This window comes from Oryctolagus cuniculus, chromosome 9 (genome assembly GCF_051225735.1).
Source record: "Oryctolagus cuniculus isolate XC-2025 breed Fujian yellow rabbit chromosome 9, ASM5122573v1, whole genome shotgun sequence".
Classification (NCBI taxonomy): domain Eukaryota; kingdom Metazoa; phylum Chordata; class Mammalia; order Lagomorpha; family Leporidae; genus Oryctolagus; species Oryctolagus cuniculus.
In genome coordinates this window covers 111,661,994-111,684,437 of record NC_142875.1, presented here as the reverse complement: position 1 = coordinate 111,684,437, position 22,444 = coordinate 111,661,994, and the positions used below count along the sequence as shown (strand labels likewise).

Here is a 22,444-nt window from a genome sequence, read left to right as displayed (position 1 = left end):
AATTGAATTATTTCTGGAACTTCTCTTTTATAATTGCCTTCTGAAAATGGAAACTTTCTTTTCAGTATTCTTAATGGTGTTTTAGATAAAGTCAGAATTATTCAGAGCCATGTCTAATGAAAAGATGAGTGCTTAAGCCAGGTAATTTATTTCCTTCCCTTTCTTCTTTCCTCCTTTGCTCTCCAACCTCCTCCCCTCCCTTCCTTCCTTCTTTCCTTCCTTCAAAAAAGAGATGGGGCCAAATTATTTTGTGTTACTCATAATCCTTCTCTGAAGATTTACAGAAATTATTCAAATTTATGCAATATAGTTATAGTTTAGAGCATTTTTTCTAAGTGAATGCTGTTGGTTGCTTAAATCAATTTTGTTGGTTTAAAATATTCTGTCTTGTTTTTAATTATAGCACCTAAAATGAATTCTCTCAGGCTTTTGGTTGGGGGACTGGTGGTGTTGCCAGCTACAGGAGACCTGCATATTGTCTTCAAACTAGTGTTGGGCTTGGGCAAGTAGCTCTGAGCTAAGAGATGAGGAATGGGGATGATGCTGGATGGGGCATTGAGTTGGATTATGGGTGCTACACTTTACTGATTGGAGACGTCCAGAGAGAGGAGACAAGATCCTAGAGGGGGGAACATGAAGCCATGGTGCACGTTGACTATGTAATATAGATGGGAATGTTGAACTTGATGTTGCATATAAGAATCAAGGTGGGATGGTAGAAAGGATTGAATCTGAAGGTATTGCTGAAAATTATTACTTCTGCTTCCAGTTATCTGTAACATTTGGTGAATAATTTAACCTCTCTGCACTGTTTGCAAACCCACTATGTTGAAATTATAGAACTGAATGAGGATAAGGCTTCCTTAAAAATTAAAACTGATATAAGGGATAAATGATATCCTGAAAAACTTCTGTGTAGAAGATGGGATAGAATATCCAAAGAGAAAAGATGTGTCAGATGGTTGCAGAGGAGTAGATTTCAGCTTCGTGAAAGACCTATTCAGTTGTGAGGTGGCTATTTTGAGAAAGGAGGAGTGGTAGTAAGTTCCCAACTGATGGAAGTACTCAAGAACATTGACGGCGGGCATAAAGTGTTAAGAAGTGGTGGGTACTGATTTCTTAAGGTCTCTTTCAGTTCTAAGATTCTTAGAATCCATACTCTTTTGAGGTCTTCCGTATTCTTGGTTGCATTTATAAAGCTGGATAAGATCAAGGAATGACAGGACTTAAAATCCAAGGCAGTTCTAGAAGTCATAAGTGGCCCATGAGTGTTTGGTTTATGCTGTCTAAACATGTTTATGATTGCCAGAAGGATATGCCTGCTAGCAACTTTGTTGTTTAACCTAATGTTACCTGGAAGAATCAAAGAAGAGTCTCCTAGTTTCACTGAATCAGAGGACTTAAAAGAAGGACATTTCAGCTGCCTCCTCTGTCAGTCTCATCACAGTTATAAGATGCTTCTGTCTTCTCTGCAGCACTGGGTAGCAGGCTCCGAAGTAGCACATCTTCTGTGAGCAGAGAGCTGATCATTATAGATTTCTCACCCCTTATGGTAAAGGGACATCATTTGCCTTTAGCACAGTTGTGCTAATCCAGTTGTCATGAGCACTGTGATGATACACAACGCAGAAACTGCTCATCAGATCACAGCAGACAGGGGCGTGGGGTAAGCCTTGCTGCAGCTGTCGAGGAGGAAGATCATTTCATTGGTCTGGCTCTGGTAACCTCCAGAGTTTCCACTAATTTAGGCAGATGTTCCCAAGGAACTCTCTGAAGTCCCTGTCCCTCATTTTCCTACCCTTAAGATTTTCTGTTCACTTACACAGGGCAGTATCCCTGGCTTCCAGATGTATCCCATGGTACCAGATAACGGCCTACTGGATTCATCTCACAACTCTTAGAAGTTGGGCTGAGGAAGACATTAACTAATGATGAAATGTTTTAGTATCTCTAGGATGTAGTGAGACCCTATGCTCCCACATGACACCTCTCTTAACAGGAAATTATCTTGGTGCACATACCCACTTTCTTCTCTCTGCCACTTCCACACTTTAGCTCCTTTCCTGAATAATAATAATCACTAACATTTAATGAAGGTTTACTATGCACGATGCCCCTTGGTAAGTACCTAACCTAAGTTATTTCATTTAAGCCTTCCCACCTTCACAAGGTGGATTCCTTTATTTATCCGCTATTTGCAGATAAAACAAAACAAAACAAAGAAACAAAGAGGCTCAAAAAAGGCTAAGCAATTTGCTCAAAGCCATAGCTACAGATTCAACTCAAATTACTTATTTAAAATTATTGTTATCTTTCATATTACTTTTTATATGAAAACTTGATTGACTGCATTGCCTAATCAAATGGGAACTACAGGAATACCAAGGTTTATAATGATATCTGTATATCTAGCTATTGGTTTGTCTCCACCCAGCTTTATTTCTACCTATCTTGTTCGTATACCTTCTTCATTCTTTTAACCTTCCATTTATTTTATCTTCACAGGTATCTGATCAATGTCACTTTTGAGGGGAGAAATCTGTCCTTCAGTGAAGATGGCTACCAGATGCATCCAAAACTGGTGATAATCCTTCTGAACAAGGAGAGGAAGTGGGAGAGGGTAGGACATGGCTTTTTTTATTCTTGTGCAAAGCAGAGGGTAGGCCTGGCAGGTTTTGCAACACATTAAAGGAAAATAGCCCTTTGGTTTTGGTCCCTAGACCTGGGAAGCGAGAAATCATACTTTAAAGATAGAGAAGAGCTAGCAAGTTCTCAAACTTGCATCTTCATTTCCTTGCTATTTTGGTTAATTAATGGGTTGTTTTCTTTATGTATTTTAGTTTGATATTGGTAATTGCATTGCTGTTTGAGTCATGACCTTCTTTTAATGGAAGAGTATATATGTGTAATGTAATGTAATTTGGTGAAGAAACTGAGTCAGTGGTACAATTCTGAAGTTGTGTCCTACACAGGACCTCTGGAGGCCTATATAAAGACTAATTTATAAGTAGACAAAATTAGATCTTTGGTTCAGAAATGTTGCTATGCAAGACTCTGCTCAGAACCTCTCCCACTGCCATCCAGTCACAGGGTTGGAAATTCAACCATTAGAAATTAAATTCTGTGTATGTTGGATTTCACAGGTTCAACTCACTCATCTATTTAGGACCTTGAACAAATCTCTTAGCTATACTTTCATACCTAAAAAGGTACCCTGTACATAGTGAGCCCTTGGAATGTATTTTCTTTCCTTACTAGTTCAGTTTCTCAGTTAAAACAAGTCATCACTGTTTTTTCTCCAAGTGTCCTCTGCAAGGCACTTGTCACTTGAGATACCTTGCTGAAAAGTGGTTCTGTAGGGTTTCAGAGATACTGCCTACTGTGCCTCATTCTAGAAGAATCTCAGAACCCATCAGCATTTGAAAGTTCAGAGGTGTCTTAGTCAAGAAACACCTTTAATTTTATTTAATATGGCATTTCCCAAAATTATTTTGCTGCAAGACTCCTTAGTTCATGCTGTTCACATTCTGTGAAAACACATTGGAACACTGATTGAAAACAAGTCCCACAAAATCCTTGGATCAATTATTTGAGGACAGCCTTCATGCTGTCAGCATGCTTCTGACCACAATGGACACCAAGCTGTGTATTTGTAGAGAAAGTTGCCATGAAAAGAGGTGGAGACAATGTCTGAAGTTCAGAGCCTTGTCCTGGAGAGGTGTGGACAGCCAGCTGTGTAAATGCACATAGGCAAAACAGGAGGTATGTGGCTTAGGCAGTGAACACAGGACCTACTTCTTCCAAGTTCAACACCTCAGGCTCTCATCTAATTGCTTTTATCAGGACACAACTCCAAGGCTGAAACTGTCTGATGTTCTTGATTAAAGTCATCTTCCTGTCATCGAGTATACTTTGTTTAGAAATGCTCTCCATCCCAATCAGGCTGCCTTTCACTGCTGCCATGGAGTCTTAATTCCAGAAGTGTTTGGGCCCCTCATGCATAACAGGCACTTCTGGATATCTCCAGAGGAGTGGGTATTAACAACTGAGACTTCATACATGGATCCAAAGATCATCCAGCTGGGGTAGCTTTCATGCAGAAGACTCAAGATTCCTATCTCAAGTAGGTACATCTCGCAATTGTCTTTGCTTAAACAGACACACTTCCAGTCTGCTGACTTCTCTTCCTGAGGCTGGAATCTGAGGCTTGTGACCCCCATACCTTTCCATAATGAGACCCTTCCTCCTGAGATTTGAAATGCATTCCTCTTCATTTCTACCTTTACTTGCTAGCTTTTGGATTTATTATTTACTTTGTATATGAGGCAGGAACCATGTGATAAGTTTTAAACAGGACTTCTTGTCTCAGTCTCCTGCTTTATCCATTTGGTCAGTTCTACCTAAAGCTGCTAGAATGAGCTTCCTAGTGCACAGCTCTAGCATTCTTTCTCTGCCCAAACCCATTCAAGGCTTCTATGACTCATGGTTTGAGTCCATATTTGTCTGTTTTTGCATTCAAGGCTCAGGTCCGTCTTCCTAGGCCCGTCTTCTCTGCCTTGTCACTTCTGTTTCAGCATCAAGCTGTACTGGGTTTCATTCTATTCTGAGAATGTGCCCTTGTGTCTCTGACTCCTATACAAATGTTATGAAGTTTCTTTCCCCTGGAAGGAATTGTCCAGTTATCCAAATCATAACCATCCTTTGAGCCCAATTAAAATATTTCTGCCTCCTTCCCCAATCTTTGAGTTACAATCCCTCACTCCCTTCTCCCCTGTAGCTTTGGTCCATACTTCCATGAAGCACCCATCATTTTGTGTGGTGTTAGAGAGAGTTATATGTTGTAAGCCTGCAGAGGGCAGAGGCCATATCATTCTATCACTTTGTCTTCACGGCAGCCTGGAAAGGTGTATTGCATATAGCCATTCAGTAAATGTTTATGGAATGAACGAAAGCCATTATAGAATGAAATCATGAGTTCAAAACCTATCAGTAAAAATCCAAATTTATGCTTATTGCACTTGACACAATAGCTAGACTTTTTAGGAGGAGGAATAAAATCAGTATGTGGATTGAATTTTTTAAAAGATTTATTTGAAAGGCAAGGCTAAAGACAGAGAGACAGAGACAGAGAGAGAGAAAGAGAAAATCTTCTGTTGACTAGTTCACTCTCTAAATGGCTGCAGCAGCCAGACCTGGGCTGATCCAAAGCCAGGAGCCAGGAGTTTCTTCCAGGTCTCCCATGTGGGTGCAGGGGCCCAAGGATTTGGGCCATCCTCCACTGCTTTCCCAGGAGCATTAGCAGGGAGCTGGATGGAAGTGGAGCAGCTGGGACACGAATAGATTAAATTTTTATAGATCGCACATTAAATGTACTAAAAAAACTTGCTATTTAAAGACAGTCTGTAGTTAATCTTTTCATCAAGCATTTGGAGAGGAGTTGAGGAGAAGTCAATGAGTAGAAATTTTTCATATTAACTTGGTTAAATCAGGGAACATTGCTGAGGACAGATACTAGTGATGGTTGAGTTCACAGTGTCACATGGCTCCAGTGCCATACCTGGCTCCTGCTCACAGGTGAATCCTAACAAGGGCTTCCAAGTTTAGGAGCTATGTGGTGAGGTGAGGGAGGGGGCATACAGAAGAAAACCGAGTTTGTTTTGAAGAATTATATCTCCTAGGGCAGATTTGTCTTCTTGTCGCTTAGGTAAGTATCGTCTCACCAGAAGACTTCCCTGATGACCCATGCTGAACTGGCTGTCCACTCACTCCATTAGGGTTAGGCTTATGCTTAGGCTTATTTTACTATTCTAAAAAAATATTTTATATACTGAGGGAGGGAAAGAGAGGGAGAGAGAGAGAGTTATCCCTTATTAACTGGTTCATTCAAATGCCCACAGCTCAAGTTAGGAGATGAGAACTCAATAGGGTCTCTCATATGGCTGTCAGGGACTGAAGTACACAGTCCATCACCTGCTGCCCCCCAGTGTATATGCATTAGCAGGAAGCTGGAGTTGAGAATAGAGCTTAGACTCAAACCCAAGCACTTTGATATGGGATGTGGGCATCCCAAGCAGTGCCCCACCACTGCACCAAGTGTTTGCCTCATAATGTTTTATTTTAATTTTCTTCAGTAAACTTATTATCTAGTGCTCTGTTCGTTTGGTTTCTTGTTTGTTTATTGACTATCTCTTCACATGGGGTGAATGTTTCATAAAAAGAAGGGCCTTGTGCTTCTCTGTAATTCTATTCCTTAAGAAGAGTTTCTTGCTCACAGAGACCAATCAAAATATTCTTTTTAAAAAGATCTATTTATTTATTATTTCAAAGACAGAGTTACAAGGAGAGGGAGAGACAGAGAGAGAAAGAGATCTTACCTCTGCTTCTTCACTCCCCAAATGGCCTCAATAGCCAAGGCTAGACCAGGCAGAAGCCAGGAGCCTGGAATTACATCCAGGTTTCCCATGTGGCTGCAGGAGCCCAAGCACTTGGGCCAACTTCCACTGCTTTCCCAGGTGCATTAGCAAGGAGCTGGGTTGGACTTGGAATAGCTGGGACACAAACTAGTCGCCAAATGGGACACTGGCATTATAGGTGGCAGCTTAATCCACTGCACCACAGTGCCAGCCCTATATGATTTTTATATAAATGAAGAACCCATATGCTAAGAAAAGTTGGGGTATTGACAATATATTTCACTTTTGTTTGAAAAATCTCCCATTTAGACCAAGTGGTTGCTGAAGAGAGTATGAAAACAGACATCTTCCACCTTTGAAATGAGCATTCCAGTGCCAGCAAAGGACTTGAATGGGTGGTGACAGATATGTTCAGGGCAACTCAGTACAGTGGGTGCTGTGTGAATGGCTGGGACAAGGCACCATGGGCCAAGGATGATTGTATTATAGGTGTGAACCATGTGATAGTATTTCAGAATATCCCCTTGGGTTCTTAAGAGTAGTCCCCAAACTGCTGTCTTCTGAGTTTGGTTCCTTTGGAAAGGCTTGAAGTCAATGTTATATAGTCTTTGGTTTCAGAAATAATAAAGAATTGAGTTCAGTTCCCCATGTTGCCAATTATCAGTTGGGTAAATTGGACATGATACCGATGTTATTTGAGTGTGTTTCCATTCTGTAAGGTAGGGTTTTGAATAAGGCTCTTGTAAAGATTAAATGAGATTATATAGTAAAATATCAGTTAGTAGTGATTGCAAATGGCTCAGTGTTCAACAAATGTCAACACATTTTAGTCTAATTTTCTAAGGCAATATTTGCACAAGGTAAGAAGTCAAAAGGAACCAAAGAAAATCCAGCAAAAACAAAGTCCTCTTCTTCTGTCTTATTCCTTAGATACAGCCTCTGTTGGCCCCTCTCCAGAGCAATCCTTGTTCCCAATTATTGGAGCCTTACCCAGAGAAGTCACTGTTGCCAATTTCTTGTACATTTTTTCTGAAAATCCTCCAAGCATATACAAATTTTATATATTTACCCAGCCTCTTTTTGCTAATCAAATAGTATCTGCTCTTATATACCTTAAATTGGAGCCCCAGGAGACAAGAATCACAGAGATCTCTGGATCACAATTATGTTCAAAGAAAGCCAAGAACTTCTTTCTCATGTGCAGGAACATGAAGGATATTTCAAAAGGAATACACAGACACAATGAGGCATAGCACCTGCATGTAGACAGAGCAGGGTGTGTTGCAAAGAGTAGGGAATGATGAAAAAATAATTGTGTGCAGAGTAAGACTCTGTAAGTGTGGGACAGCTGCATAAACTTGCATTAAAAATAGTCTGGCGCCGAGAAGCAGTTCCAGCAAGCTCTCAGGCTGCTGTCTTTAGCAGAGCCTCTCATGATTTGCTTCATTGCTACTGCTCTCTGCTTCCATTTAATCGTTCCTAAAATGGGGATAATAAAAATGAAATGCAGTGGGTGTGTGTTCTGAGTAATGACTTCAAGAAATGATGATGGTGCATTTTCAGGCTCTAAGATGTAAACAGACCTTACAGGGATGGTCTGGGTCAGAATTAAAGGAGAATAAGTGAGATTTAAATCACAGCTGTCTTTTCTCCAAAGAGACAAGAGGGGCATTTTGTAAACTCACTCCCTCTTTTCTTCCACCTACCAGAAGAAGCCCTTCTTAATGTGAAGGACAGAATTTTCAGTTTGTGTGGGTTATTTCTTGGGCTTCTTGGTCCTGCCATTGTCTGTAGCTTGTGATGGTGGCATGACACAGCTTGTGAAACCACTATTGACCAGTGAAGAAAGTGCTAGAAGTCAAAGTGTTTAGCCCCCAGTGCTGGCCCCATAGGAGTGCTTATGAAAGAGTATGTGGATCAGGGGGAAGGACAAAGGGTGACCAGACTGAGGAAAGTAAGACCCCAAAAGCTGTGGCAGCAACACCAACTCAGTGGAAGAGAGGTGTTTTTCCAGTGTCTGGAGCCTTTGATAAACAAGACAGGGCAACAGATACTGCAAGTTTCTAGTGACTTTGTATCCAGGAGGCAGCACTAACTCCTTGTTTGGGCATCCTGCTCTACTTGTGTCTAAGGACTGTAGTGATTGTATTCTGCAACAATCAATTCAGTGATAATACAAGAAAAGTCAGTTGCTGCCATGGTAGATATTACTTTGAAAGCTTTTTTTTCCTACCATTAAACTATTTTTAAAGATTCATTCATTTATTTGAAAGGCAGAAAGAAAGCACAATAGAGAGATTGTCTATTTGCTGGCATACTTTTGGTACACTTTCCAAATGCCTGCAATAGCCAAGACTGGACCAAGTGAAAGCCAGGAGCCCAGAACTCTCTTTGAGTCTTCCATGTTGGTGGCAGGGATCCAAGTACTTAGACCATCATCTGCTGCCTTCCCAGATGCATTAGCAGGAAGCTGGATCCAAAGTAGAGGAGCTGAGACTGGAAGCAGGCACTCTGTATGGGATGTGTGCCTCCTGTGTGGCAGTCGCGTCCTCTGAGCCAGAACATTCACCCCTACCTGAAAGCTTGGTACTGTCTAAATCAAATAGCCACTCCAGCCTTTGTGCATGCATGTGTGTGTGCGCGCACACACACACACACACACTCAGGAAAACACTGACAGACTGCTCATGGATGCAGGAATCAATTTTGTTTGCATCTCTGCTGCACAGTGCAAGACATTACTGACTAGCCAGTAATATTTGGTGGCTGCTGAGGTCACCTGCACCAACTGTGCTGCACCTGCCAGCCCAGATGAGAGGCAAGGGAGCATCCATTCTCACCCAGACTGCACAGAGGGCATTGAAGGATTGAAACAGATACTCCCCATGTAAGCAGCATTTGCTGTGGCTCTCCTGATCCCCATATTTGACAACATGCTGTTTTCACCGACGTTGAACTGAGTACTAATATACATCAGTGGATTAAGGGATTAGAAAACAGGATCTATGGAGAAAGGCTGTGAGAATTAGGGTCCTTAAGAGGAAGAAGAAAAGGGCAATGAGGTGATGACTTACTCTGTTAAAATGTGTGAAGAATTTTTGTACCATGTATGGAGATCAGCTGTTCACTTTTTCCTCTGAGACAGAACGAGAGGAAGTGGGTTTAAGATCAAGCAGAGGGGATTTATATTAGCTATAGGAAGAATTTCTTAATGGAGAGACGTGTTGAATGGTCGAGTTGTTAACACTGAGGGATGACTTTCAAAGTCCTAAAAATTGGATCTGTCCTTGTTTCTTTGTAGTGCGTGTTCCTGCCAAACTGCAGTGTATGAACTCTGTGGCTTCAAGAGTTTTCCTTCTCCCCTCCTTTCTCCATCTCCCCTCCCTACTCCCTTTCCCTATTCCCTCTTTCCTTCTCAAGCATGATTACTGTGCACCTGCCATGAGCCAAGAACAGCCCCCCACCAAATTAGTAGTTTTCCTAGTAGCTGAAATGAAAAAAAGTAAATAAAATATCATTGCAAGAAGAAAGGTGCTTATGGTGCCCCTTAAGAGTTTTGTAACCCACAGTGATTTTCGGTCTCATTATTTGGTAAGTCTGAGGTTTCATGCTGCTTGGTAAGCAAAGATTCTGCTAATGTATCTTTAACTTATACCCATGGCTCCTACACACAGCCACTGACTTATGTATTTTAGGGTGTTTTTCCAAGTTGAGATTATTGCAGATGCTTACATCCAAATGTTCCCTTGTTCTTGTTTCCTGAGCACTGAGATACCTGGCCCATCCTTTTGCCAATATCCTTTTCTGGGAGTCCAGAAAGAGACTATTAGGGGTCATCCCTCAGGGAAGGAGGAAGCATGCTGTTGGCCCTAAGGTCTCAACATTGATATTAAGTTCAGTCCACAAGGTCAGGCTTCTACTATCCTATGCACTTGTGAAATAGAGAAGCAGGATGTACTGGGGGAATAGACTTCAGAAATATCATTTCAGAAAAGCTAGTTGTCTTCAGGTACTTGTCACCAGCCACTGAATGAAAAGGATAAAAGAACAAGATAACCTTGGTTGACTTTACTTCTGAATCCTGTACATGCTGATGGGGAGAAAAAGCAGAACTGAACTCAAGGATTGAAATATTGGCTTAACCTTGGCTTAAGGAAACACAGTAAAAAGGAAAATGTCCCCAAAGCCAAAAGATGTCTTTCATCCATCTTGCTTCAACTGTATTGAGATTTTTTTTTCATGACAGTTATCTATAGTTGGCCCCTGAATCCTCTGAACTATTTTTCTATTTGCTGGGTTATAACATTTTTCCAGTAGTGGTACTCAAGAAGAAAGAAGGGTATAGATGACTTCTCTGACTATACCCCAAGTTAAAATAATTTAAAATTTTCTTATTATATGCATACTTAGTGTTTATTAAAGACATGGCAGGAATATAAAATAACATTTACACATATCCACAACTATACATAATTATTTCTATTTCTTGCTGGTGTTTTTTGCTGTCACATTATGTAGGTGTGTATATATTGTTAACACAATAAAATGTGATAGAATTGGTATATATGAGAGGATTTAAATTGCTCATGGAAAAGGGGTATTAAGAAAAGCTATACATGGATTTCAAATTTTTTTATCAATTTGCACCAAAACAAACTTATCTTTTAATTTCACTTTTCCATGAACATTTTGAAGTCCCTTTGTATATAATATATGCATGGTTTGCAATCTACTCTTTTCCCTTATGAGGATCTTGTGGACATGTTTCTATTTTATTAAGATTATTCAAAATCATGAACTTTGATCCCCTAATATTTCATGTTACAGTTGTATCACCCTTTTTAAAGCTTGTCTCTTATGATTAGAGATTCATATGTCCATTAAGGGATTCTGGTTCTCATATGAAAATAAGTTCAGTTATTGATGGTTCAACTTTGATTCCATAAGATTGCTTTATAAGGTGACAAATTCTGGAAATTTTGTTGTTATCTGGTTCCCTAAATGTTAAAAACTGAGACCACTTGCTTTGGGAGTTGTTTGGTTTATATGGATTCAGTGACAACAAGTGGGGACATGTCAGCATGTGGCAGACCCCCTCATTTGTTACGGCCTACTGGGAGTCTCATTTTATTCTTCCAACTGTGTGTGCTGCCTTCTAACTTGATACATATGAGATACTTAAGAAAGTTTGTGTGGGAAATGGAAGTAAATGATAAGTTTATTTTGGTGCAAAAAAATTGAAATCTATGCATGTGAGACTCTATGAAAAGTTCATGCAAACTGTGTATCATGAGAAATCTATGCATAGATTTCAAAATTACATTCTTCTTGTGTTTGCTTTTGCATCACATAGCGAATGGGGCTAGCCATATGTTCTGTGTCTGTCTATCTGCATTTTTCATTATCCCAGTTTCATTTTTCTTAGAGCTGGGGGCTTGTAATATTCCTGCCCAAGTTCCCAAGGAATCAGTAGGGCCGTTCCTTGCTGTAGCATCCTTGCTGGGGCTATTTCTAATCCCTGGTTCACAGGTGCCTGGAACGGGGAGAGCAATACCCTGCTTTCACTGGTGGGGCAGCACGTGGCTGACTCACATCCTCCCAGCATGATGAGCCTCAAGACAGATGGATATTATACCAATGTACTTTTTTTTCCATACCTTTATGTATTTTCTACCAAACAAGCTACTTGGTGCATGTATTAATAGCATATTGACTTTAGCTGAGATCTGAAGTGTGACATTAAAGCATAATATCTGATTGTCCTTCATACACAAGCATGCCTCTATTGATCTAGTACCAGGAAAGCTTATGCTTTGACTTCTCCCTACAGTGAAGATGGATTTGTTCTAGTCATGAAAAGTCTATGTATCTCTCTTTCTGTCTCTCTCCATGGTACCTATTTATGAGAAATGGCCAGCAACAGGGTAAAAGTCATCCATGTATACAGAGAAAGAAGCTCTGGCTTTAGCATTACTAATTCTGCTAAGTACTGCAGTACGAAGATTTAAGGGGAACTGTTGGCTAACAAAGAACGTAAATTGTCTTTTAAATGAAAGCTATTAATAAAAAAACATGGAGAAAAAAATTTCCCATAGCAGCCATGGAACTCAGATGATTCAAGATGGTCTCATAATTTTCTCTATTAGAATTATTTCTACTCATGAGTTTGTGAACATTTTCTGATAAAGAGGAAGGTCTTAAGATGGCTTCTTGGAAGTTCTTCTACTGTCCTTTGCCCCCTCCTCCAGCACCACCATACACAGGTGTTCTTTTCTACTCAGGAAAGTGGCCTACTGCTAGCTTTAATGGTGTTCCAGGTCGTAGCTCTATTAGCTAAATGCTCTGAAGGTTTAAATGTAAAGCAAATCTGTGCCAAGGAGTGATGAGGGGGAAAGGATGACCCTGGAGAGGAAAGTAAAGGAAGAAGAATGACTGTAGCCAGCAGTCATTGCAGAGACTGATAGATCTTAAGGGGGAAAAAACTATGCCCACTGCTGCATTTTGCAGGGGTATAAACATCCCTGTTTCCACCAAACTTTTGATTTGCTTTTGCATGTTTTTGTTCTAAGGATATAATGTACAGTGTCTTCTGAAGTTATGGTCTTTGGCTATTCCTAACACAATAGACAAAAGTACTTCAAAAAGTTTATGGAAATGTAATGAAAAGAAAAAATTCCAATCCATGCATATTTGTTCATAATATGTATTCTTAATGAACATTTTGAAGACCTCATTCTATTTATGGATTTCAAAATATGTTTGTACCCAAATAGATTTATCTTTTCATTGCATTTTCTTTGTACCTTTTGAAGTCCCTGCATATACTGTGTTTATCATCATTCATTCCATTGAGGAGGGAGTTTTCTGACAGTGGAACACAGTATTCCCTCTTTGGTAGGATTTCTAGTGGATATTTAAACCACCTTATACTTCTCTTTATAGAAAAGTGAAAGAACAATTCTATTTTTCCTATGGGCACAAACACATGCTAGAATAATCTAGTCTGGGATTAAGGGATGGTAGGAAGATTTGGCCACCAACCCATCTGAGTTTTATCTAACACTTTATGAGACATGCTATTTATGGAGAACTTAACATTTAAGAGTAAGATCCTATTTGGCTTCTACTAAGACTTTGAGAAATACTTGTATATGTAAATCAGCAAAGGCTCAGAGGGGCCACATGATTTTCCCAAAGTCATACATCTAAGGAGCAGCAGAGCTGGATGTAGACATTTATGTCCAGCTCTGTTGATGTCCAATATACTTTTTACCTCAACACATGGACTATAAAAGGATAACTAAGCCAATAATATCAAGGCATAGAAGTATCAGCAGGGGTAACTGTGTAAAACAGCAGCCAGTTTGCACCATGGAAACATGCAAACCCTATTGCTTCAAGTTTGAAAACCCACATGTTAAGAAATGGTTTATTGCTATTGTGGGAGTAAGAGGTGTTAATTAACCCAGACTGTGACTGGCTTTTTCATTGTAACATTTTCCTGAGATTAAGAAAAATGGAATGAAGAAAGGAAGTAAGGAGAGAATGATAGAGGGAAGAAAAGAGGGAGAGGGTAGATAAGAGTGAAAAATCCTTTATTTATTTATTTAGAAAGGCAGAGACTCAGAGATGGACAAAGAAATCCCCCATCTACTGGTTCACTCCCCAAATATCCATGCTTGGCCAGGCCAAGCCCAGGAGCCAGGAACTCTATCTAGGTCTCCCAAGTGAGTGACATGGACCCAACTAGTTGAGCCATCACTTGCTGCTTTCCAGAGTGCACATTAGCAGGAAGCCAGAATTAGTAATGGAGCTGGGACTCCAATCTAGGATGCAGGTGTCCCAAGTGGCAGCTTAGCTATTACACCAAATACCCACCTCCAGAAGCTGTCTTTCCCTATGTCGGTACAGCTCTTAGTTAACTCTTAGTTAACATACACAAGTATATACACACCCTACACATCCTCTCCATTCTGATGAAAATAGGGACCTGTTTTCTCCAACAGTGTAGAAGGAACCTGTGTCTTAACTCTATTTAGCTAAGGCTATAAGCTTTGAATGACCAAGCCATGGTTACCTCCAGAAACAGCTGTCTGGGTCCTCACTGCACAGGAGGACTTTCTAGGAATCCTTCATCCTCTCCACTGGAAGTTCTAAAGGTCAGCCACTATGGCAGTGACACTCAGGCCATGCAGCCCCATTGACCAGATTTCTGCTGGCGATACACAGAAAAATGTTGAAACTCCAAGCGGAAGTTAAAATAGCTGACCTACAAAACAGACTTTAAATCTTAGTAGGACAGTGACATGAAAATTTAACTTTGCTTTATATAAAACACAATCAACCAAATATTTTATGAACACAACTAGCTAAGGGAGAGTTGTTTAGAGATCGCCTATAAAACTAGATTAATTAAATGAGGTTTGCTGAATTTTATATATAAATAAAAAGATAAGTAGTAGCAAGTTTAATGCATAAGTGCATCAGTCTGTGTTTCATCCTTGCTCCCTCAGTGTTTCCCAAGTATGGCTGGGGGGTTCACATTTCATTTAAGAGGGTTGAGAATATTTTTTTATTTAAAACATCACATATTTGTTCTTACAATTGTCTTCTATTTTTGGCAAGTGACACTTATTCATGCTTATATTAATGATATGACATGTTTAATAGATATGTTAAAAAGGGGAGGTTATTGCAAATTGAAAATGGATGGTATCGAGAAGTAGCAAAGTTGTTCCAGTGTTACCTGAATAATTGACATTTGGGACATATTCACAGGGCAAAGTGTGCTCCACCTCCCCTGCCAGTCCTCACATTGTAGCATTCAAGGCTGACCGCCTCACCTTTCGCTCCCGTTACCTCTCTTCATTTAGCCTTTATGCCAGCATAATTTTAGCAATGCACCATTCTTTGACACCTCTTTGCACATTTATGCCTCGTCTTATGCTGTTCCCTTAATCTCTTTTTATTTTTTTATTTTTATTTCTTTTTTTATTTTTATTTTTTGACAGGTAGAGTTAGACAGTGAGAGAGAGAAAGGTCTTCCTTTTCTGTTGGTTCACCCCCCAGTGGCCGCTGCGGCTGGTGCACTGCAACCGGCGCACTGCACTGATCCAAAGTCAGGAGCCAGATGCTTCTCCTGGTCTCCCATGCGGGTGCAGGGCCCAAGGACCTGGGCCATCCTTCACTGCACTCCCAGGCCACAGCAGAGAGCTGGACTGGAAGAGGAGCAACTGGGACAGAATCTGGCGCCCCAACCAGGACTAGAACCCGGGGTGCCGGTGCTGCAGGTGGAGGATTAGCCTATTGAGCCACGGCGCCGGCCCACTGTTCCCTTAATCTTTGATCTGAACTTTTCCTTGGAAGCAAAGTTTAAAAGCCAAGAGGCACCATATCTTGTTCTATGCCTGGAACAATGATTAAACCAAAGAAGTGTAATATAATGTTGCACCCACTTTTCGCTGCTTCAATTTCTTCATCTATGAAGTAAGGATACTAACAGCACCTACCTAAGTTTTAATCTATGTAAAATGCTTACCACAGTTTCTGATAGGCAGCAAGTGTTAGGTACATGTTCAGTATTATTTTACTTGAAAAGATTTTAAACCAATGATAATATAATTGGAATTATGTTCCAGAAAACAAGAATATAGAGAAAATGATCACATGTACCCACAAAAATGCATGTAGAACTAGGTTAGATTTTGTCTTAGCCATTGCAAAGAGAGAACTAAGAACGCAGCACATGGAATCCTTGATGTACTTGGTGAGTGGCTGGCAATGGGGAAGCTTCCTTCATTCATTCTAAAATGACTTTTTGTACTGGGATTTTAAAACATTGAGTCTTTGTTTATAATAAAGTAGTAGCAAAGTTCACAACATCGTACAGAAGTCCATGCTGGGTGCATCACTCAGATAATCAGGGAATTAGAACTGCCTTAGCTTAGATTTCACACATTGTGGGTTCTCGGTGATCATTAAATAATAACCCAACACATTAAGCAATAATAATGGTTTATGAAAGCTTGCAGTGTGTCTTTGCTCTGTTTGATCTGCCTGGGTTTCATTTCACTATAATAAACTACCGCTCTGTGGTTGATTATAAAGACCTGCCAGTCTTTCCTTTATGACTTCCTGGTTCTGTGGCAGCCACATTGGCTTGCAGCCATTAAAGGAATTCCTTCCACAAGGGAAAGTGGTTTACTGTCAAAAGACCCAGCCACAGACAAGATTAAATATAAAGTATAGTGCAGTGACACATTGTAGGAGGAGTGGTGAATGATAGCAATGATTGACATCCTGATGTTGTCTACAGTAATGATTCTCAAAGTACAGCCCCTCCCTCCACCACTAGTACCAGCATCATCTGGGAACATAGTAGAATTGCAGATTCTCGGGCTCTGTTCCAGGAGATCTGGGGATGATACTCAGACATCTGAGCTTCAACCTGTAGAACACAGGACAATTTATCACAGATGCTTCCTTTTTTCAAGAAGAGGAGTCTTTAATGGAGATTTAAGATGGCCACTATGCCATTATTCTCTGTTCTCATTTTCCAGCCATTTAACTTTAAAATAAAATGAAACCATTGTCCCTCCTTGAAGTGGAGGACAGAGCCAGACGTCTAGCAAGAAATGGTTAATTCCAGGCCCACTGGCTCCCAGAGATTCTAAATCACCTGCCATCCTCCTGTGACTGCTGAAGAACTTCTGTTACTTCAGGCTGAGAGCCTGGGTTTATCCACTCAGCAGAGATTTCTCTCTCCCCTGCTGAGTGTCAGGCACTCTTTTGGGTGTTGGGGAAACAATACTGAACAAGACCAGCAAGTTCCCTGTCTTGGCAAGGAAGGGCAAATAGCAAATACCTATCCAAATAAAAGAGGCCAGCATGTGGTGCAGTAGGTTAAGCCTCTGACTACAATGCCAGCATCCCATTTGAGCATTGGTCCCAGTCCTGGCTACTCTGCTTCCAATCCAGCTCCCTACTAATATGCCTGAAAAAGCAGTGGAAGATGGCCCCAGGACTTGGGCCCTGCCAGCTAGTTGGGAGACCCAGATGGAGTCTTTATTCAATCCTGGCTGTTGCAGTCATTTGGGGAGTGAACCAGTGAATGAAAGATCTCTTTTCTCTCACCCCCGCCCTCACTTTCTGTCTCTGTCTCCCTCTCCCTCTCCCTTTCTCTGTAACTCTGCCTTTGAAATAAACAAATAAATCTTTAAAAATAGGATCACTTCAGGTAAAGCCAAAGGCTATGAGGTGGTAAAACAGGGTGTAGTGGCCCTCCAAGGGGCTTTTAGAAATGGATTTATTATTTTAAACAAATTGCCAGATACATTTCTACAGACTATGTCCAAGGGCTGTTGTAAGAAATTTAACTGGCAACATATCTGAAGTAAAACTTTTCAAATTATGCCCAAAAGTCCTCTGCTTAAATTTTCTATAGGTTCAGTGTTGAGGCTACAGACCCACTTTTAAGCCACAGAGGAAATGTGGTACTATTTGATCTTTCTTCTTCTTTCATTGCTGTTATGTTTTCAAGAATGGGATATGAATTTTTATAATATAACACATCAGGCTATGAACATTTCAATATTTGTGCTTGGTATTTTTTTCCAAAAAATCAAGAAGCATTAACCCTCATTGTTTAATAAAAATTGTACTTAGTAAATTATCTACCCTCACCTATACTTTGGTCTTTCACAGCTATGGTGGCAATTATTTCACATTTTAATTGTCCCCATTTGACACCGTAGCATCAGAGTGTGACTCTGCACGAGGACCTGGTGGGCATGTGTAGGAAGCATTATGATCTGCCACTCTACAGACTGCTTTCGAGGAATAGGCAAATTCTAAATGGCCTAAAAGAGGTCTATTTAATAGGTAAGTTAGTTTTTAGCATTTAAAATTCAGATTACCAGAGAATTCCAGATTTCTGCATTTCCTTAAACATCAGGAGATTTGAAAACCTGGGCTCATGTGCTTCTGTGAGCGAGGCAGTAGCCTCCTTTGAATGGTTACATGCTCTCCAGCACAACACAGCCCTCCCAGACCCCACCTCTTATTAATAATCTACCTGTCTCAGTAGAAATTGGAATGTGCAACTTTTAGAACAGGCATGAATGCATGCAATAGTTATGTCCTACTTAAAATATATAGCTTAGAAGTGGGTACATTCAGGATTCAGGAACTGAAGTTCACCTTGGAGTCTCAAGGAGGCAGCTGAGAATTCTGAGCAAGGTTCAAAATGCCCGAGAACATAGAGTAATCATAGTTACATATTGTGCTGATTCTCTACTTACATCTTAGAGCTGCAGAGGGTGAAAAGCACTGTTTGTCTGAAGGACTTTGTATTTATCAGATGAGATCCAAAAATTACCAGTTTTTAATGCCTGTCAAGTATTAGGCGTATGAAGCCTAAGTATCTAAGTGAAGTAACAGTCCACGAGGAATACCTGGAAAGTCCTCCTAAGTGTGAGCTTTCAAGAGGAATTTGATCCAAAGGCACCTACCCAGCAAAGAAAGGAAAGGCTCAGCAGATGGACAGCTCAGCATGAAAATGGGGAGAGTGAGGAAGGCGTGGGTAAATGTGAATTCAAAGATTGAAAGGGGATAAACTGAATTAGCAATCAATGTAGAGACAAAACATGTCATGTCTTAAATGAGAAAACTGATAGCAAGTAAAGAGACAGTGACAGTCTGAGTATAGAAAGAGAGCAAGATGATTTTCAGACATGCTAACTCTCATTAAATGAGACCGAGATAGAAAAGAGAGGAAAGAGAGGGAGAGAGAGACAGAAAGGAGGGGTAGAGAGAGGGAGAGAGAGAGAAAGGGAGGGAGAGAGAGATACCCGCTAGAGGAGCCACATTCAACTGGGATGTTGAACATTTATGACAGAAGGAAGGAAAGCTACTATTGACAGTGATTGCACACATGTCTTTACATCTGGACATGTGCTAAATAATGTGTGCTTAGTCTTTTTCTACCATGAGAAAATAGTATTTTAGATTTCTCCACACCCTACCCCAGAAGTTACAAATGTTCAATCTCAAAGAGGAATTTCCAAGTATTGAAAGATGCTCAATGCCCATTTATCATGTTTTTGTGTTCTACAAAGCTCCCATAACCTCTTATGTTTTGACCCCCATTGGCATTTCTGCTCTCCATGTGTAAACAGAATCACAAATACCACAGAAGGAGGCTTTGCTTTTGCTACCTGTGTCTAGAATTATCACTTCTTTCATCAGTTAGCTTCAGTTCAGTTCAACAGACACATAATGAAGGGCTTCTCTACGGAGGGCCCTGGGCTAGGTTCTAAAAGGAAAATGAAAGTAAGACTTATTGTTCTCAGGGCACGAACCCTCTTTTTAAATTTATTTTTTTTTTCACTTTACTTGAAATGCAAGGAGAGGGAAGGAAGGTAGAAGAGGAGGAGAGAGTGAGAATGGGGAGGGGGAGAAAGAGAGATCGTCCATCTTCTGGTTCACTCTCCAAATGCCTGCAACAACTGGGCTGGGCCAGGCCAAAGCTAGGAGCCCAGAACTCAATGAATATCTCCTGCGTGGGAGGCGGGACCCAAATATTTGAAGCATCACCTGCTGCTTCCCAGAGTGTACATCAGTAGAAAGCTAGAAGCAGAACTGGAGCTGGGACTCGAGACTGGTACCCCGATATGGGATGTGGGTGTTCTAAGCAACGTCTTAACCACTGTGCCACATGTTCCCTCTGAGTGTCAGCTGAAATTAGCAACCCAATTATTAGGAACATAGTAGGGTGGAAGTGAGGTGAGCATATAAAAAGACTGGTTTCTATCTTGGGGCTTTTGGTCCCCCTGCTTTGCTTTGAAGGTATCTAGCCCCGCTGGTGGGAGCAGCCTTTCTCAAGTACAAGGAGTTAGTATCTCTGGTGGATCCCAATGAAGCCCTGATGTCTGCCATTGTCACAAGAGTGAACTCAGGAGGAGATGATCCCCATGCCTTGGGATGAGATCACAGCCCAGATGAAACCTTGACTATGGTCTTGTGTATATCACACCAAGCCAGAGGACCCAGCTACAGTGCATCTGGATTCTGACTCACAGAACCTTTGAGATAATAAATATGTGCTGTTTTATGCCACTAAAATTTTATAGTAACTTTTTGTGCAGCAAAGGTAACTGGTAAATGATAGGCCAAAAACACTCATAAAAACAAATAACCTATCTTGTTAAGGGACTGGAAGGATTTGAGGAGAACTTGATTTTACAGTTGGGACTTGGGGTGGGTAATAGTGGAATTGAGAAGTCTCTCAGGTGGAGGGAATAGCAGGTGAAGTGTATTTAGTTCATTCATATAATGGTGGATTTTTCAGTTTGGATGATAAGGTACAGCTAAGGGGATAGAGAGACGTCTTGAAAGACACTTTGGTCTTTGGAAGCAAATATGGCATGAATTAACCTGCCAGCCAATCAGAAACTATGGCATGTTTGTGAAAGGAGGAATGACATGATGATGACTCTTCTTTAGGAAGTTCATCTTGTAGCTGCGATGGGCTGAGTAACTGAGCTACCTCCAGGGCCTCTGCATTACCACTACAGTGGATGAGGGTAACTCTTCCCCACATCCTTGCCAGCACTTATTGTTTGTTGATTTCTAACTAGCCATTCTAACTGGGGTTAGGTGAAATCTAATTGTGGTTTTGATTTGCATGTCCTTGATGGCTAGTGATCCTGAGCACTTTTGCATGTATCTGTTGGCCATTTGAATTTCCTCTTTTGAAAAATGCCTGTTAAAGTCCTTTGTTCATTTTTTAACTGAGTGGTTTGTCCTGTTGTTGTTGAGTTTCTTGAGCTTTTTTATGTATTCTGGATAGTAATCATTTATTGGTTGCATAGTTTGCAAATATTTTCTCCCATTTTGTTGGTTGCCTCTTCACTTTGCTGAGTGTTTCTTTTGCAGTACAGAAGCTTCTCAGCTTGATGTGATCCCATTTGTCAGGTTTTTTTGGCTTTGATTGCCTGTGCTTCTGGGTCTTTTCCAAAAGCTCTTTCCTTATTCCAATGTCTTGCAAAGTTTCCCCCATATTTTCCTCTAGTAATTAGATGGTGTCAGGTCATAGATTTACATTCTTGATCCATATTGAGTTGACATTTGTATAAGGTGTAAGGCAGGGGTCTTGTTTTATACTTCGGCCTATGGAGATCCAGTTTTCCCAGCACCATTTGTTGAAGAGACCCTCCTTTCTCAAGGGATTGAGCTTAGCTCCTTTGTCAAAGATTAGTTGGTTGTAGATGCATGGAATGATTTCTGGAGTTTCTGTTCTGTTCCATTGGTTTACACAATTGATTTTTTGCCAGTAGCAGGCTGCTTTGATTATAACTGCCCTGTAGTGTACCTCAAAATCTGGTGTTGTGTTGTCTCCAGCTTTATTTTTGCTGTATAAGATTGATTTATCTATTTGGGGTCTCTTGAGTTTCCATATAATTTTTAGCAATTTTTTCCAGAGCTGAGAATGTTTTTGGTATTTTGGTTGGGATGACCTTGAATTTGTAAATTGCTGTTGATAGTATAGACATTTTGATTATATTCTTCCAGTCCACAAATATGGAAAATACTTCTTTTTTTGTGACTACTTCTATTTTTTTCTTTAAATGTTTTGTAATTTTCATCATAGAGATCTTTCACCTCTTTTGGTTACATTTATTCCAAGATATTTAATTTTTTCTGTAGCTATTATGAATGGGATTGATCATGGAAGTTCTTTCTCAGTCATGGTATTGCCTGTATACAAAGGCTATTGATTTTTGTGTATTGATTTTATATCCTGACATTTTACCAAACTCTTTTACAAGTTCCAGTAGTCTCTTAGTGTAGTCTTCTGGTTCCCCTATATATAGAACCATGTCATCTGCAAATAGGGATAATTTGATTTTTCCTTTCCAATTTATATCCCTTTGATTTCTTTTTCTTGCCTAATGGATCTGGTTAAAACATCCAGGACTATACTGAATGGCAGTGGTGGGAGTGGGATCCTTTTCTGGTTCCGAATCTTAGTA

General features: G+C 40.4%; 1 protein-coding gene across 11 annotated transcripts in view; it reads left to right on the top strand.

Moving 5' to 3' along the window:
* GRIN2B (glutamate ionotropic receptor NMDA type subunit 2B) overlaps positions 1–22,444 on the top strand; it is a 755,912-nt gene that overhangs the window by 616,800 nt on the left and 116,668 nt on the right. For all 11 annotated transcript variants that reach the window (XM_089303866.1, XM_089303864.1, XM_008259603.5 and 8 more), the window contains one exon: positions 2,506–2,620. In XM_089303866.1, the coding sequence (XP_089159992.1) occupies positions 2,506–2,620 (115 nt within the window). The remainder of the gene's footprint in view (positions 1–2,505; positions 2,621–22,444) is intronic.